Source organism: Ictalurus furcatus, chromosome 15 (assembly GCF_023375685.1).
Source record: "Ictalurus furcatus strain D&B chromosome 15, Billie_1.0, whole genome shotgun sequence".
NCBI classification, from domain to species: Eukaryota; Metazoa; Chordata; class Actinopteri; order Siluriformes; family Ictaluridae; genus Ictalurus; species Ictalurus furcatus.
The window spans coordinates 26,257,996-26,274,207 of NC_071269.1; the positions used below are offsets into that span (position 1 = coordinate 26,257,996).

General features: G+C 44.3%; 2 protein-coding genes across 7 annotated transcripts in view; one reads left to right on the top strand and one right to left on the bottom strand.

Annotated features, from left to right (window-relative positions):
• b4galt5 (UDP-Gal:betaGlcNAc beta 1,4- galactosyltransferase, polypeptide 5) overlaps positions 1-878 on the bottom strand; it is a 42,791-nt gene extending 41,913 nt beyond the window's left edge. The window contains exon 1 of one of the 2 annotated variants that reach the window (XM_053642703.1): positions 738-878. In XM_053642703.1, the coding sequence (XP_053498678.1) occupies positions 738-854 (117 nt within the window). In that variant the 5' untranslated portion in view covers positions 855-878. The remainder of the gene's footprint in view (positions 1-737) is intronic. The other variant, XM_053642704.1, reaches the window with a different exon arrangement.
• The window catches only part of slc9a8 (solute carrier family 9 member 8), a 39,141-nt gene continuing 23,744 nt past the window's right edge, over positions 816-16,212 (top strand). The window contains exons 1-9 of one of the 5 annotated variants that reach the window (XM_053642692.1): positions 1,045-2,211; positions 2,312-2,506; positions 2,840-3,078; positions 4,137-4,257; positions 4,494-4,607; positions 4,746-4,996; positions 6,089-6,267; positions 7,923-8,003; positions 12,678-12,736. In XM_053642692.1, the coding sequence (XP_053498667.1) occupies positions 4,896-4,996; positions 6,089-6,267; positions 7,923-8,003; positions 12,678-12,736 (420 nt within the window). In that variant the 5' untranslated portion in view covers positions 1,045-2,211; positions 2,312-2,506; positions 2,840-3,078; ... (1 more) ...; positions 4,494-4,607; positions 4,746-4,895. Of the gene's footprint in view, positions 948-1,044; positions 2,212-2,311; positions 2,507-2,839; positions 3,079-3,790; positions 4,258-4,493; positions 4,997-6,088; positions 6,268-7,922; positions 8,004-12,677; positions 12,737-16,212 lie in introns of those variants that run through there. The other 4 variants (XM_053642693.1, XM_053642695.1, XM_053642694.1 and 1 more) reach the window with 4 other exon arrangements.

Genomic DNA, 16,212 nt, shown 5'->3' on the forward strand with positions numbered 1-16,212 from the left:
AAATACCTGTGCGAATAAGAATGTGAGAACTTCCTATAGTAATATATCGCCTTTTACACTTCAACTTTTATCAGGTGTCGTAAGTGACCTGAGAAAACCCTCAGAGAACCGTTTTAGTGACTTGTTTGGTAATGTTATAGCGTCGATACTGAGGGATTTGTAACGCACGGACGGGTCCCTGGGAGTGAAACAGGTTTTGTAATTATTATGTTATACTGTACAGTGTATTATAATCACTGTATCAGGTGGTGACTGCAAAACAAACAAACAAACAAACAAACAAACAATGCGTTTATTGTAATTACTTTCTTAATTTGCACTTTTTCAGCATTTAGAAAAACGGGTGGCACGGCTCTCTGGGGTTGAGGGTGTGAGGGGAAATTATTCATTTTTACTTTGTAATAGTTTTGTTCTTGTTCTGTTTCATTCTCATCAGAGGATAACGCCTAAGAAGTCCACGTCATGTCACTGAGATCAGTACAGAATGTTTATCTGCGTACAGAGACGCAAATGTTGTGTCTTCTGTTCAAGGTTCATCTGCACATCTTCTAAGATCCTAAAACAAAGCCTGTTTGAACTGCCTCACACCGCTTCTTATCGCTACACAGAAGTGTGTCATGCTCTGCGTTTCATATATATAGTAGTGGTTCAGCACAAGCACTTCAGAGTGCTCTCATTATTCTGTCCTGCTTTATTCGATCCTGTATTAACCATCTTTCTGTAATAAACCTTTTTACCTTCAGAGGACGAGTCTGCGAGTGTTGTGTAATTTCCATGACAATTTGGCGTGTCATGGCTGGGCTGCGCGAGTCTTTCAGCTTTTCTGGACAACAAGCAAACCGGAGGAAGCTCATGGAGAAGTTTCACCCTGAAGTCCGTGTTTACGTGAAGGTGGTTTGTCCTTTGTTATGTAGCGCGAAAGACTTCTGCAGCCTTGCCACTGACCGGTAGGAATCATCAACAATTTAGAATTAGAATTTTATAAAGTCATTGTGTATTGCTGTCTCTATGGAAGGGAGTCAATGATTTAGAATTAGAATTTTATGAAGTCACTGTGTATTGCTGTGTAGTGTACTGCTGTCTGTATGGAAGGGAGTCAATGAAATAAGAAATGCGTGTATTACATTGAGAGAAGTATTACATGGACCGATTTCTTATAAGAGAGATTGGTGTTTCTTAGATCACAGCTTCAAAACTAAGATATATATACCAACGGGTGTATATATAGAGAGAGATAATAATAGTAAAAATATTTGCTAATGGAAAGAGTCCAGTTCGAGCAATCAATAAGTAAAGAGAGTACTTATTAAGAAGCGCAAGTTATTATCAAGTGGCATGCACCATCGACTCATTCCATCACATCAGCGATACATGATACATTTGGCAAATTTAACGCACAAGTACATTTTACTGAGATAAAAAATTATAATTATAATAATAATAATAATAATAAAAAGAAATTAATATAAAAAAAAAGAAGGGAAAGGAAAACTGTAAGTCCATCCAAATTGCTGTATGTGGACTCGCCCTCACAGATAAACTCTTTTACATTCTTAAGGTTTGCTCTATTGAACCTACAGGTTATATCCATTACATTTACATTTATTCTTTTATCCAAAGCGACTTACAAATGAGAAAATACAAGCAAAGCGATCTATCAAGCAGAGAACAATACGAGTAGTGCTCTGTACACGATCTTTAATTGAGTTCCAGAAGCAACAAAGTGCGCAGAGTCGAGGTGTAAGTGCCAGAGTAATTTTTATTTTATTTTATTTTATTTTATTTATTTATTTATGGGTTGATTCGGTGTTCATGGAAGAGGTGGGTCTTTAGCTGTTTTCTGACGATGGTGAGAGATTCTGTGGTCTGGATTTTGGTTGGAAGTTCATTCCACCACTGAGGAACAGTTAGTTTGAATGTTCTTGAAAGGGACCTTGAGCCACTCTGAGTAGGAACTACTAAGCGTCGGTCATTGATTGAGGGAACGTAGGCGTTCAGGAGAGAGTTGAGGTAGGGGGCGCTCTTCCAGACAAGGTCTTGTAGGTGAGCATCAAGGCCTTGAATTTGATGCGGGCGGCTACAGGAAGCCAGTGAAGGGAGATGAAGAGGGGTGTGACATGGGTTCTCTTGGGCTGGTTGAAGATGAGGCGCGCTGCAGCATTCTGAATCATCTGAAGGGGTTTGATGGAGCTGGCCGGAGGCCTGAGAGTAGTGAGTTGCAGTAGATCAGTTTTGAGATAACAAGAGCCTGGTCTAGTAGCTGTGTAGCCTGTTCGGTGAGGTAGGGTCTGATTTTCTTGATGTTGTACAGGATGAACCTACAGGACCGTGCAGTTGTTGAGATGTGGTCTGTAAAGGTCAAGCTGTCATCGAGAATCACCCCGAGGTTCCTGGCCGTCCTGGTTGGTTCGAGTGTGGTCGAGCCGAGCTGTACAGTGAGGTTGTGGTTGATTGAGGGACAGGCTGGGATGACGAGAAGCTTGGATTTTGCCAGGTTGAGCTTAAGGTGGTGTTCCCTCATCCATTTTTTTCCACATTTAAATGTTTTAAATGTATTTATTTAACTCCTTATGTCAGTAGTGCACAACGAACTTGGTGTAATCCTAGTAAACTAAACAGAACATTTTATAAATATACTCTATGGATATACATTGCTTTTTTTTTACTTTATATAGTCTTACATAATGTTCTGTGTTGCACCGTGGTCCTGGAGAAACGGCATTTTGTTCTGATGTATACAAATGATTTCAAATGTGATTATTTGGGTCATATAATGAGAGAAAAAAACAACAATTGATTGAAGCATCCATCCGTTTTCTGGACCGCTTATCCTACACAGCGTCGCTGGGGGACCTGGAGCCTATCCCTGGAAACTCGGGGCACAAGGATGGGGACACCCAACACATCGCAGGGCACGAACACTACAGACAATTTGGAAACGCCAATCAGACTACAACGCATGTCACTGGACTTGGGGAGGAAACTGGAGTACTTGGAGGAAACAGAACAAACAAACTCTGCTCACATAGAGCGGAGGAGGGATGTAAAGCCCCGACTCTGGAGGTGCAAGACAAACAGGTAAACCACTAAGCCACCGTGCCCCTCTCAGAGGAAACATGAGAAGCACATGTGAAAAGAAATGCTGTACGAAGTGAGAACAGGCAGTGACTTGTGCAGTTGTCGGTATCATTTTAGTGTAACTATAGATGGATAAAAGATTGACACAATGTTCTTTAATTCATTTAAAACATCATTACTGTCAGACTGCTGTTGTATAGGAGTAAAATGCTTGGGGTCATGCTGTTTTTTTTTTTCATAAAGTCACAAATTACAAACTAAATTTCAACTGAATGCAAATAAACCTATGAATATTTCTGTATTAAACTAGAAATGGAAAATATGCATACATTTACCTATATTATTTGAAAAAAAAATGAATAAATAAAAAAAGAAGGAATTATTTGTATTAGATTTATGTTCGCTTTAATACACAGCGAATTACTGTTTATTTATGATTTGAAATTAAACATACTACTATATATATATATATATATATATATATATATATATATATATATATATATATATATATATATAATTAACCGAATTTTCCACCATTTCAAAACAGTGCTTGAATCTCGAAAGTTCTTTGCGTTAATCAATCGGCATCCGGACAAGGCCCCGCCCACTTTCTCTTTTACGGTTACACCGTAGCGCTTAGCATTCTGGGAAATGTAGTGTAACACAACACATTGATCGTTAATCTATTCCACTGTTTGACTGCAACAGCGTCATTTACAAGGAATTACATGTCTAGATGTTAAACTCGGTGAACTGACATCGACATGTTATCTGTTTATTTTCATATTGTCTTTTTAAATCCCTGTTTAAGTTACATTTAGAAATACATTTCCCAAACATTTCCGAGACTGCGGAAGAAGTCATGATGTGGCTGTGTATACAACACGGATTAGCCTAGCATGTGGAGTTTAAATGGGCAGGTTTACTTTATTTATCTCTGTCATTGCTTTATTTAAGGATGAAACCAGAAGACAGAGGTGTAGTTTTGTGTATTTTGGTTTTGTTCTCGCTGGTGTGGGATTGTGAATGCCATGACACACTCTCTGAGCTTTCAGAGCGCACGAGAGAGGAGGAGAAGGCTGGGGAGCAGAAGCAGCTACAAACACAAACATTCACCGGAGGAGGAGAAAACACCGGACAAAATGAAAACCCAGACCCACAAACCGACCCTCACAGGTAGTTAGCCTGCTAGCTCATTAATCACAACACTTACTCTTCATTACTCCTTCAGTGAAAATCTAAATACAAGCTCAGAATCCCATATAAGTACACTATATAGGGCACTAAAGTCTTCTGCACCCTGTCTAGTGCACTGCACAATGACACTTCACACAATGACACACTGTCTAGTGTCTCTACATCTTTTTTGTGATCAGCCATAACATTAAAACCACCTGACTAACATTGTGTAGGTCCTCCTTCCTCGTGCCTCCGAAACAGCTCTGAATCGTCGAGGCATGGACTCCACAAGACCTCTGAAGGTGTGCTGTGGAATCTGGAACCGAGACGTCGATCCTTTAAGTCCTGTAAGTTGCGAGGTCGGCCCTCCATGGATTCTTCGGACTTGTTTGTCCACGACGTCCCACAGACGCTCGATCGGATCGAGATCTGGGGAATTCGGAGGTCGAGTCAACACCTTGAACTCTTTGTCATGTTCCTCAAAGCGTTCCTGAACAGGTGCTGTAGGGTGTCAGGGAGCGTTATCCTGCTGAAAGAGGGAGCTGATATTAGGGAATAGCGTTACCAGGAAGGGGTGTACTCAATCTGAAACAGTGTTTAGGTAGGTGGTACGTTTTAAAGTAACAGCCACATGAATGACCCGAGGTTTCCCAGCAGAACATTCCACAGAGCATCACACTGCCTCCACCAGCTCGCCTTCTTCCCGTAGTGCATCCTGGTGCCGTCTCTTCCCCAGGTAAACGACACACACACACACACACACACCCGGCCTCCACATGATGTAAAAGAAAACCTGATTCATCAGACCAGGCCACCTTCTTCCATTGCTCCATGGTTCAGTTCTGATGCCCATTGTAGGAGTTTTCAGTGGTGTACAGGGGGTCAGCATGGGCACTCTGACCGCTACGCAGCTCCATACCCAACAAGCTGCGATGCTCTGTGTGTTCTGACTCCTTTCTATCAGATCCAGCATGAACTTCTTCAGTAGTTTGTGCTACAGTAGGTCTTCTGTGGGATCGGACCAGACCAGACCGGTTCACCGGTTCTCCTTCCTTGGAGCACTTTTGATAGGTTCTAACCACTGCACACCAGGAACACTTCAGAAGACCTGCCGCTTTGGAGACGCTCTGACCCAGACATCTAGACATCACAATTTGGCCCTTATTAAAGTCACTCAGATCCTTACGCTTGCCCGTTTTTCCTGCTTCGCACACATCAGATCTGCCGACACTTCACTTGCTAACTAATATATCCCACCCCTTAACAGGTTGTAACGATAGAATCATTATTTACATCACCTGTCAGTGGTTTCAATGCTATGGCTGATCGGTGTATAGATCAACCTTATTTGAATTGAATTGAAAACGAATGAATCGTGAATCGAAACAACTCAGCTATAATTACTCTTGAAACGAATTGTGGAGACTCGAATCAAGTGAATCAACTCGACTAAAACAGTTTAGAATCGAATTGATGCGACTCGGCTAAAATAGTTTTCAAATGGAGTTGTTAACTCATGAATCGAATCAACTCTGCTCAAATTCATTTGAATAGAATTGAAAACCATTTTGAATTGAAAACGAATGAATCATGAATCGAATCGGCTCCATCACACACATTTTGGATTAAATTGAAAAGCCATGAATCGAATGGACTCTGCTATAATCACTTTTGAATTCGGTTGTAAACGTAACGAATCGTGATTCGAATCAAATCGGCTAAAAATTTCTTGAATTGAAAACGAACGATTCGCGAATCGAATATATTCTTTTGAATTGAATCGATTGTACGTTTATGTATTTTTGACACTTTCTCTATACACCTGTAGAATAAACGCCACGGAAACACCCGGCAATGAAACGTTCCGCAGCACCACGCCCGCTGCCAAGGCGACGACCTCGACCCCGCCCACGGTCAAGCCCATCCTGCCGGTTCAGACGGGGGTCAAAGCACAGGAGGAGGAACAGTCGAGCGGATTGAGCATCTTCTTCAACCTGCTCGTCATCGGTATGCAAACACACGCTGCATGAGTGCGTATAGCGGGGTAGAGCTGTGTCTCGAATCACACACTCATTTCCTCAGTAGCGTGATTGCGTGTTTTTTTCTTCCCCCATTTGCTCTCAGAGTCTCAGCGTATTAAACAGAGCAGTCAGTGTAAATGAAGATAAACACCACTGAGACACTTCAGTCTCTCTGCAGTAACACCAGGGGACAGATGTGTGAATCACACACCGCCTGCGAATAAACACCACTTGTTAGTGCGAGCAATGTGTACAATAACACCGCTCCCCTCTCCTTATTATTATTATTATTATTATTATTATTATTATTATCTTTAGTAGTATATTATTGTATTATGATGTTGTCTTTAAAATCCACTAAACATTTACAGTATTACAAAAAAACAAAACAGAAAGGACGATTATACACTCACCGTCCACTATATTAGGAACACCTGTACACCTAATCAGCCAATCATGTGGCAGCAGCACAGTGCGTAAAATCAGGCTGATACAGGTCAAGTGGACAGGTGAAGACTGGAAAAAGACCAGGTGATTTTTTTCTTCTTCTTCTAATCTTCATCTGTTCAGTGTAGATGAGTCTGTGCTCAGGAGAGGAGCCTGACGTGGTCTTCTGCTGTTGTAGCTCATCCGCCTCAAGGTTTGGTGTTTTGTGCATGCTGAGATGCTTTTCTGCTCACCGTGGCTGTAAAGAGTGATTATATGAGTGACTACACCTTTCCATGCAGCTCGGACCAGTCAGGCCATTTTTCTCTCATCTACAGAACTGTCGCTCACATTGTTTTTTGTTTCGCACCATCCTGTGTAAACTCTAGAGAGTGTTGCGAGTGTAACACCAACAATCATGCCACGGTCAAAGTCGCACTTTACAGATCAGACTTTTTCTTCATTCTGATGTTTGATGTGAACGTTAACTGAAGCGCTTGAGCTGTATCTGCATGATTTTATGAATTGTGCCGCTGCGTGATTGGCTGATTAGATAACCGCATGAATGTGCAGGTGTTATTGATAATGAAGTGGAGGGTGAGTGTACGAGAGAACCAACCAAACAAAAAACAAGTAAATATAACAATAATAATATAAGTAAATGAAAATAAACAATTACTGATAATGTTGCTAATCACGATTAATATTCAAATTTATCAATAGAATCAATTTTTTATTATTATTATTGTTATTAGTTACAAGTAAACTTATGAGCACAACTGTATTAAGAGTGCAGTATCTGAGATCTCATAAAAGCGCACACAATTTATCATGATATCTACATTTTATTCATATATATATATATATATATATATATATATATATATATATATATATATATATAAATATACACACACACACACAATAACGGTATACTAATTATACTGACTAAAATCAGTTTACATCCTGAAGTGAAGAATCAAACGACACAGTGTTTTATTATCTTTATTCCATCGCTCGGATGCTTCCACTTGCCCATTTTTCCTGCTTCCAACACGTCAGCTTCGTGAAGTGACAGTTCTCTTGCTGCCTGAGAGATCCCGTCGCTCGACAGGTGCCACTGTAACGAGAGAATGTGTTCTTCACGTCACCTGTCAGGGGTTTTATTGTTACGGCCGATCGGTGTATAACGTTTCTGTCGTGTGTTTTTCACAGGAATCTGCATCATATTGGTTCACTTGCTGATCAGGTTTAAGCTGCACTTCCTGCCCGAGAGCGTGGCTGTAGTTTCACTGGGTGAGGCAAATCACAGAGGAGAAGCTTCTCTCCTTTCTTTCTTTCTTTCTGTCTTTCTGTCTCTTTCTTTCTTTTTGGCTCGTACACAATTTATCAACACACAGAGCAGCACTCGTTGTTTGTTAGAGGTTTATTTAGCAGATATAACGTAGGATTCTGTGTTCTCAGTATTGCAGAAGTCAATTTTGCAATAACCGGTGAACACATGGCGCGGATGTAATTCTGAGGTCGCGCAAACAGTGTAACGCTAACCACCAACTGACCGTCTGACCACATAAAGGAATTTTGAGTGTTTTATTATTATTATTCGTAGGTCAGAAGGTGTTGATTAATTTTCCACAGGTTTATATTAATGCGCTCCTTCTAATACGTTAAAGTTTCTATAGTAACCGTCTTATTAACTTCAATAGAGAGAAAAAGACATCTATAACGTAACGCCTACCTGGTTAACGCACGTTCCTCAACATTAAATGTAACTATAAATGGATAAAAAGTATCACGTTGTTGTTTTGATACACTAAAAAAACATTGCGATCATTGGCAAGTTGCCGTGGTATAAGAGGAATAAAGCACTTATTATAGGAAAATAATCAACTTCCTGTTCAAGAATCACAGCAGCTGATCATCACTGATTATTTTACTATAACAGAATGACACACGGGTGAACGCAACACTCCAGCAGTGTGAAACTCTGTCAAAGGCCATGTTGAGAAACGTTTACACACACGTACTTTCACAACCGCGCTCTGAAACCAGTCTGACTCGTTTAGTCCAGTCTTACGCCATAATATTTACTGGATTCCTGTTAGAGACGGAGCATTTTGTTCCAACTAGTTTGTGGTGTGTAGAGGAAATACACACACACACACACACACGGAGCCTCTCCCCCTCGGGTGATTAATAATACACAGTAAGTTCCTGTGTGAGCGCTCGCTCTGAACCCGTCATCCTGTTTCTCTCGCTCGTATTTTAGCGTGATCCTCTTCATCAGCGCGTCCTTTAATTATTTTATTAATTATACAAATCGATTCCGATATACAGTCCCCTCCAAAACTGTTGGAACGGAAAGCCTAATTCATTAGCGTGTGCTCTACAGCGAAGACATCTGGGTTTGGGATCAGAAGATGGAGACGAGAGAGAGCGAGTGATGGACCTGTGCAGTCTAGAACCTTCCACTTTCCCCCTGATGAAGTCCTGTGTTGAGGTGGAAGTGTGTTTTGGATCGTTGTCTCGCTGCATGATGAAGTTCCTCCTGATTCATTCGGATGCGTTTCTCTGTAAATTATCAGACAGGATGTTCCTGTAAACTTCTGAATTCATCCTGCTGCTCCATCATGAGTTCATCATCAATAAAGATCAGTGAGAATGTTCCAGAAGCAGCCGTGCAAGCCCAAGCCATGACGCTACCTCCACCATGTTTCACAGATGAGCTTGTGTGTTCTGGATCATGAGCAGATCCTTTCTTTCTCCACACTTTGGTCTTTCCATCACTTTAGTAGAGGTTCATCTCGGTTCCAGAACGTTTGTGGATCGTCTCTGTATTTCTTTGTGAATTCCAGTCTGGGTTTCTGATTCTCACTGCTGATGAGTGTTTTATATCTTGTAGTGTGGCCTCTATATTTCTGCTCTCGAAGTCTTCTCCGAGCGTTGGATCGTGATACCTTCACCCTGCCCTGTGGAGGTCGTTGATGTCTCTGATGGTTGTTTTTGGGTTTGTCATCAGCTGTTGTTTTCCTTGGCCGACCCGTTCCATGTCTGGTTGTCAGTACACCAGGGGTTTCTTTCTTTTTCAAGACAATTCAAAGATTGCTGTATTGGCTCTGCCCAGTGTTTGTGCACTACCTCTGATTGATTTTCCCTCTTTTCTCAGCTTTAAAATGGCGCGCTTTTCTCCCACAGACAGCTCTCTGATCTTCATGTTGGCTTATCTTTTTTAACAACAAACGCAGTGTTCACAGGTGAAACTGAAGCCTAAAACCAAGAGTAAAACCAACTATAAATTCAGAGCTATTTATTGTTTAAACACTCAATCTAACAGGACACTCCTGGGTAACAAGAACCACCTGCCAGTCACATGTTCCAATATTTTTGCTCACCTACAAATTGGGTGGTCTGAGACGCTGTTCTATGGTACTGCATGTCACCTTTATTTGTAATCTTTTCTCATTGCTCTGTGACGCAGTATAAGCAGCAGAGTAACACACTCCGAGGAAACGCCCTCTTCCACATACAGGACCTCACCGATGCCTGTCTCTCTCACCCTCTCTCTGTCTCTCTCTCTCGCCCTCTCTCTGTCTCTCTCTCTCGCCCTCTCTCTGTCTCTCTCTCTCTCGCCCTCTCTCTGTCTCTCTCTCTCTCTCGCCCTCTCTCTGTCTCTCTCTCTCGCCCTCTCTCTCTGTCTCTCTGTCTCTCTCTCTCTCGCCCTCTCTCTGTCTCTCTCTCTCGCCCTCTCTCTGTCTCTCTCTCTCTCTCGCCCTCTCTCTCTGTCTCTCTGTCTCTCTCTCTCTCGCCCTCTCTTTGTCTCTCTCTCTCGCCCTCTCTCTGTCTCTCTCTCTCGCCCTCTCTCTGTCTCTCTCTCTCTCTCGCCCTCTCTCTGTCTCTCTCTCTCTCTCGCCCTCTCTCTGTCTCTCTCTCTCTCTCGCCCTCTCTCTGTCTCTCTCTCTCTCTCTCGCCTTCTCTCTGTCTCTCTCTCTCTCACCCTCTCTCTGTCTCTCTCTCTCTCTCTCTGTCTCTGTCTCTCTCTCTCTCTCTCCCCCTCTCTCTGTCTCTCTCTCTCGCCCTCTGTCTCTCTCTCTCTCGCCCTCTGTCTCTCTCTCTCGCCCTCTCTTTGTCTCTCTCTCTCGCCCTCTCTCTGTCTCTCTCTCTCGCCCTCTCTCTCTCTCTCTCTCGCCCTCTCTCTGTCTCTCTCTCTCTCTCGCCCTCTCTCTGTCTCTCTCTCTCTCTCGCCCTCTCTCTGTCTCTCTCTCGCTCTCTCGCCCTCTCTCTGTCTCTCGCCCTCTCTCTGTCTCTCTCTCTCTCTCTCTCGCCCTTTCTGTCTCTCTCTCTCTCGCCCTCTCTCTGTCTCTCTCTCTCGCCCTCTCTCTGTCTCTCTCTCTCGCCCTCTCTCTGTCTCTCTCTCTCACCCTTTCTCTCTGTCTCTCTTTCTCTCTGTCTGGTTCTCTCTCTCTGTCTCTCTCGCCCTCTCTCTGTCTCTCTCGCCCTCTCTCTGTCTCTCTCGCCCTCTCTCTCTCTCTCTCGCTCTCTCTCTCTGTGTCTTTCACTCTCTGTCTCTCTCGCTCTCTCTGTCTCTCTTGCTCTCTCTGTCTCTCTCGCTCTCTCTGTCGCTCGCTCTCTGTCTCGCTCTCTCTCTCTCTGTCCATCTCCTCTGTCTGTTTCTCTTATTTTTTTCTGTCTCTTGGTCTTCATTTTTTTTTTTACTATTTTCTCTGCTCTCTTTTAGAATAATAATTAAATCATTGAAATGATCAAATAACTTTCTCTCTCTCTCTCTCTTAGTCTCTTTCATTTCAGTGCAGCACAGCTTTATTGGCACGAATGCTATAAACTACACGGTTGCCAAAGAAAATAATGCAGGAAGATTAAACTAAAAGTTACAGAAAGTATACGCACACACACACTCCCCGAGCACTTTATCAGGAACACAACACTAATACTGGGAACACTCGGGCCTCCCTCTGCTCTTAACATCGCCTCGGATCTTTGTGTCATGGATTCCATTGAAACATTCCTTTGAGATTGTGGTCCATGCCGACATGATTGTATCAGGAAAGGTGATCTAGTGGATTCAGATCAAGTGACTGGGAAGGCGTCTGAAGAACACTGAACTGACCGTCATGTTCATGAAACCGGTCGGAGACCACTTTTGCTTTGGGACATGGTGCAGTATCATGCTGGAAGTAGCCATTAGATGATGGTTCAGTTGTGGCCATGAAGGGATGCACATGGTCACCAACAGTACTCAGATAGGGTGTGGCTTCCAAGCCATGTTTGATTGGTATTAACCGGCCCAAAGCATGCCGAGAAAGCATTCCCCACACCATTACACTACCTCCACCAGCCTGGACTGTTGACACAAGGCAGCTTGGGTCCATGGGTTCATGCTGTTGGTGATTGATCAGAGCAGGCGACGTTTTTCCCGTGTTGGTGAACCTGTGCCCAGTGCAGCCTCAGCTTTCTGTTCCTGACTGACAGAAGAGGAACCCGACGTGGTCTTCTGCTGTTGTAGCTCGTCCGCCTCAGCGTCTGACGTGTTGAGCATTCAGAGATGCTTTTCTGCTCACCACGGCTGTACACAGTGGTTATCTGGGTTACTGTAGCCGTTCTGTCAGCTCGAACCAGTCTGGCCATTTTCCTCTGATCTCTCCCCTTGACAAGGCGTTCCCGTCCTCAGAACCGTCACTCACTCGATGTGTTTTTTTTGTTTTTTGCACCATTCTGTGTAAACTCTAGAGTGTTGTGAGTGAAATTCTCAGGAGATCAGCAGTTTCTGAAACACTCAGTCTAGCCCATCTGGTACCATGCCACGGTTAAAGTCACACTATCGAGATCACACTGTCTTTTTCTTATAATAATAATAATAATAATAATAATAATAATAATCAATAACTATTTTGGAACGTTTTGTTATTGTATTGTGTTATTGTTTAAACGAGATCTGTGTGTGCTGTTTTGCAGGAATCCTGATGGGAGCCGTTATAAAGATCATCGAGACTCAGGAGCTGGCCAACTGGAAGGTATTACCCATCGTGTGTGTGTGTGTGTGTGTGAGTGTGTGAGAGAGAGAGAGTGTGTGGGAGATCATCACGGTGTGTGTTAGACATGTCACATGACTTTCCACTTTTGCGACAGGAGTGTTGCAGTGAGGTTTTGTAACAGAGATTAGACACCGTGTTCGAGACCATAGATTAGACACCGTGTTCGAGACCATAGATTAGACACCCTGTTAGAGAGCGGAGATTAGACACCCTGTTAGAGAGCGGAGATTAGACACCCTGTTAGAGAGCGGAGATTAGACACAGTGGTCGAGAGTGGAGATTAGACACCGCGTTCGAGACCGGAGATTATAAACTGAAACAGAGTCTTAAGCATGGCTTCACCTGCCATCTTTCCTTTACCGTAATGATTAACACGTCAAGAAGTCATTAACAAATCACTAAAACATAACGCGAGATGTTTCCCATCATCGGTGTGTGTTTAGGAAGATGTGGATAAATTCATGGCGTCTGTAGTACGAATACAGCGACAGGAAAGCGATGATGAATCGGACCCCTCGAAACAGAAGCTGCTTAAAAACATTTCGTGGTGTTACGGAAGGAGGAAAACTCCTCTGAAAGACGACACGAGTGATGACATCACATCATGTGTCCTAATCTGTTCTTCTCCCTTCAGCGGAGAGGTTACACATGAGTAGGGGCAGGGACAGATGTACAAGGGCAGTCGCAGAAATCTGTCAAAACAAACAAACACAACAGAAAATTATTTTTAGCAGAAATTCCCAGCGGTAAGAGTGTGGAGGTGGAGGTGGAGGTGGCGTACAGTCAGTGCAGGGCGGGGATAATAGTGTTCAAAGTTGCAGCAGAAACTAGAGCAGGGTGGGGTTTGTTTGAGAGGAAAGGAGACTGCCAGGCACTGCGTGTATTACTGCAGGAAGAAATAAGGACCGAGATCCTCTTTGTAAATATTAATCCCCAGTAATGATCGCTTTTACAACGTGAGGAATGCTTTACAGACGGTTACTACAGTAAAGTTTTTAAGTGGTGATGGGAGGAGCTAAAACTGTCGCATAGAGTTCACGTTCAACAGGAACGGAGAGGAACCTCACCCACGGTCTGCGAGGTGGTGTGATGGACGTGAGAAGAATCAGGGCGTGAACCGCGTGGGTTACAACATCTGAGTCCAGGATTAGAGACTAGGCAGATTTCTTAGAGCAAATATTTATTCATTTTTTAGATAATTTCCTGGCTTTGAAGATTTTACAGAATCAAAGGAGCATGTAGTGCATTCTGGGAGGAGTGGAAACAAAGTAGAGGGGGTTTTAATAGCGTGGCGGGGTGTGGGGGTTGGGGGTTAACACAGAAAGTGTTCACTGGAATTACTCGCGAACTTGAGACAGGAAACCAGAGCGCTGTGGGCGGACAGAGTAGACACGTCTACTCCCAAGATAAATAAAATGTCAGAAGCAGATACTTTTCCTGCATTCGAGTTGCCAGGAAGCAGGAGGTCAGAGCTTTGAATTACAGGGCGGGTACAGTAATGCTGGTACAGTAGGGTGGGTATGGTAATGCGGGTACAGTAGGGTGGGTACGGTAATGCGGGTACAGTAGGGCGGGTACGGTAATGCGTGTACAGTAGGGCGTGTACAGTAATGCAGGTACAGTAATGGGGTACAGTAGGGTGGGTACAGTAATGCTGGTACAGTAGGGTGGGTACGGTAATGGGGGTACAGTAGGGCGGGTACAGTAGGGTGGGTACGGTAATGCAGGTACTGTAGGGCGGGTTCGGTAATGCGGGTACACTAATGCGTGTACAGTAGGGAGGGTACAGTAATGCGTGTACAGTAATGCGGGTACTGTAGGGCGGGTACGGTAATGCGGGTACAGTAATGCGGGTACAGTAATGCGGGTACAGTAGGGCCGGTACAGTAATGCAGGTACAGTAATGTGGGTACAGTAGGGTGGGTACGGTAATGCGTGTACAGTAATGCGTGTACAGTAGGGCGGGTACAGTAATGCGTGTACAGTAGGGCGTGTACAGTAGGGCGGGTGCGGTAATGCGGATACAGTAGGGCAGGTACAGTAATGTGGGTACAGTAATGCGTGTACAGTAGGGCGGGTACAGTAGGGCGTGTACAGTAGGGCGGGTGCGGTAATGCAGGTACAGTAATGCAGGTACAGTAGGGCGTGTACAGTAGGGCGGGTGCGGTAATGCAGGTACAGTAATGCAGGTACAGTAGGGCGTGTACAGTAGGGCGGGTGCGGTAATGCAGGTACAGTAATGCAGGTACAGTAATGCGTGTACAGTAGGGCGTGTACAGTAGGGCGGGTACAGTAGGGTGGGTACAGTAATGCAGGTACAGTAGGGCGTGTACAGTAGGGCGGGTGCGGTAATGCAGGTACAGTAGGGCGTGTACAGTAGGGCGTGTACAGTAGGGCGGGTACAGTAGGGCGTGTACAGTAGGGCGGGTGCGGTAATGCAGGTACAGTAATGCAGGTACAGTAGGGCGTGTACAGTAGGGCGGGTACAGTAGGACGTGTACAGTAGGGCGGGTACAGTAGGGTGGGTGCGGTAATGCAGGTACAGTAGGGCGTGTACAGTAGGGCGGGTACAGTAGGGTGTGTACAGTAGGGCGGGTGCGGTAATGCAGGTACAGTAGGGCGTGTACAGTAGGGCGGGTACAGTAGGACGTGTACAGTAGGGCGGGTGCGGTAATGCAGGTACAGTAGGGCGTGTACAGTAGGGCGGGTACAGTAGGGTGTGTACAGTAGGGCGGGTGCGGTAATGCAGGTACAGTAATGCAGGTACAGTAGGGCGTGTACAGTAATGCGGGTACAGTAATGCGTGTACAGTAGGGCGGGTACAGTAGGGTGTGTACAGTAGGGTGTGTACAGTAGGGCGGGTACAGTAATGCGTGTACAGTAGGGCGGGTACAGTAGGGCGTGTACAGTAGGGCGTGTACAGTAGGGCGGGTACAGTAATGCGTGTACAGTAGGGCGTGTACAGTAGGGCGGGTACAGTAGGGCGTGTACAGTAGGGTGTGTACAGTAGGGTGTGTACAGTAGGGCGGGTACAGTAATGCGTGTACAGTAGGGCGGGTACAGTAGGGCGTGTACAGTAGGGCGGGTGCGGTAATGCAGGTACAGTAATGCAGGTACAGTAGGGCGTGTTGGGGTAGATATGATCAGCTGTGCAGCAGTTAGGTAAAAATCCAGTCTGACTTCTACTGGAGACATTGTTCAGTAATGACGTTTATGAATGTTGAGTTAATTATACTGCAGAATTATCTTCCCCAGATTTACTCTTCACACACACACACACACACACACACACACACACACACTCACACACACACGCCTCCGCAGTTATCACTGTCCAATTTTTCTCCTGTTTTCTACTTTGAGACTCTATCTCTCTCTCTCTCTTTCTGTGTGTGTGTGTGTGTGTGTGTGTGTGTGTGTGTCTCTCTCTCTCTGTGTGTGTCTCTGTGTGTGTG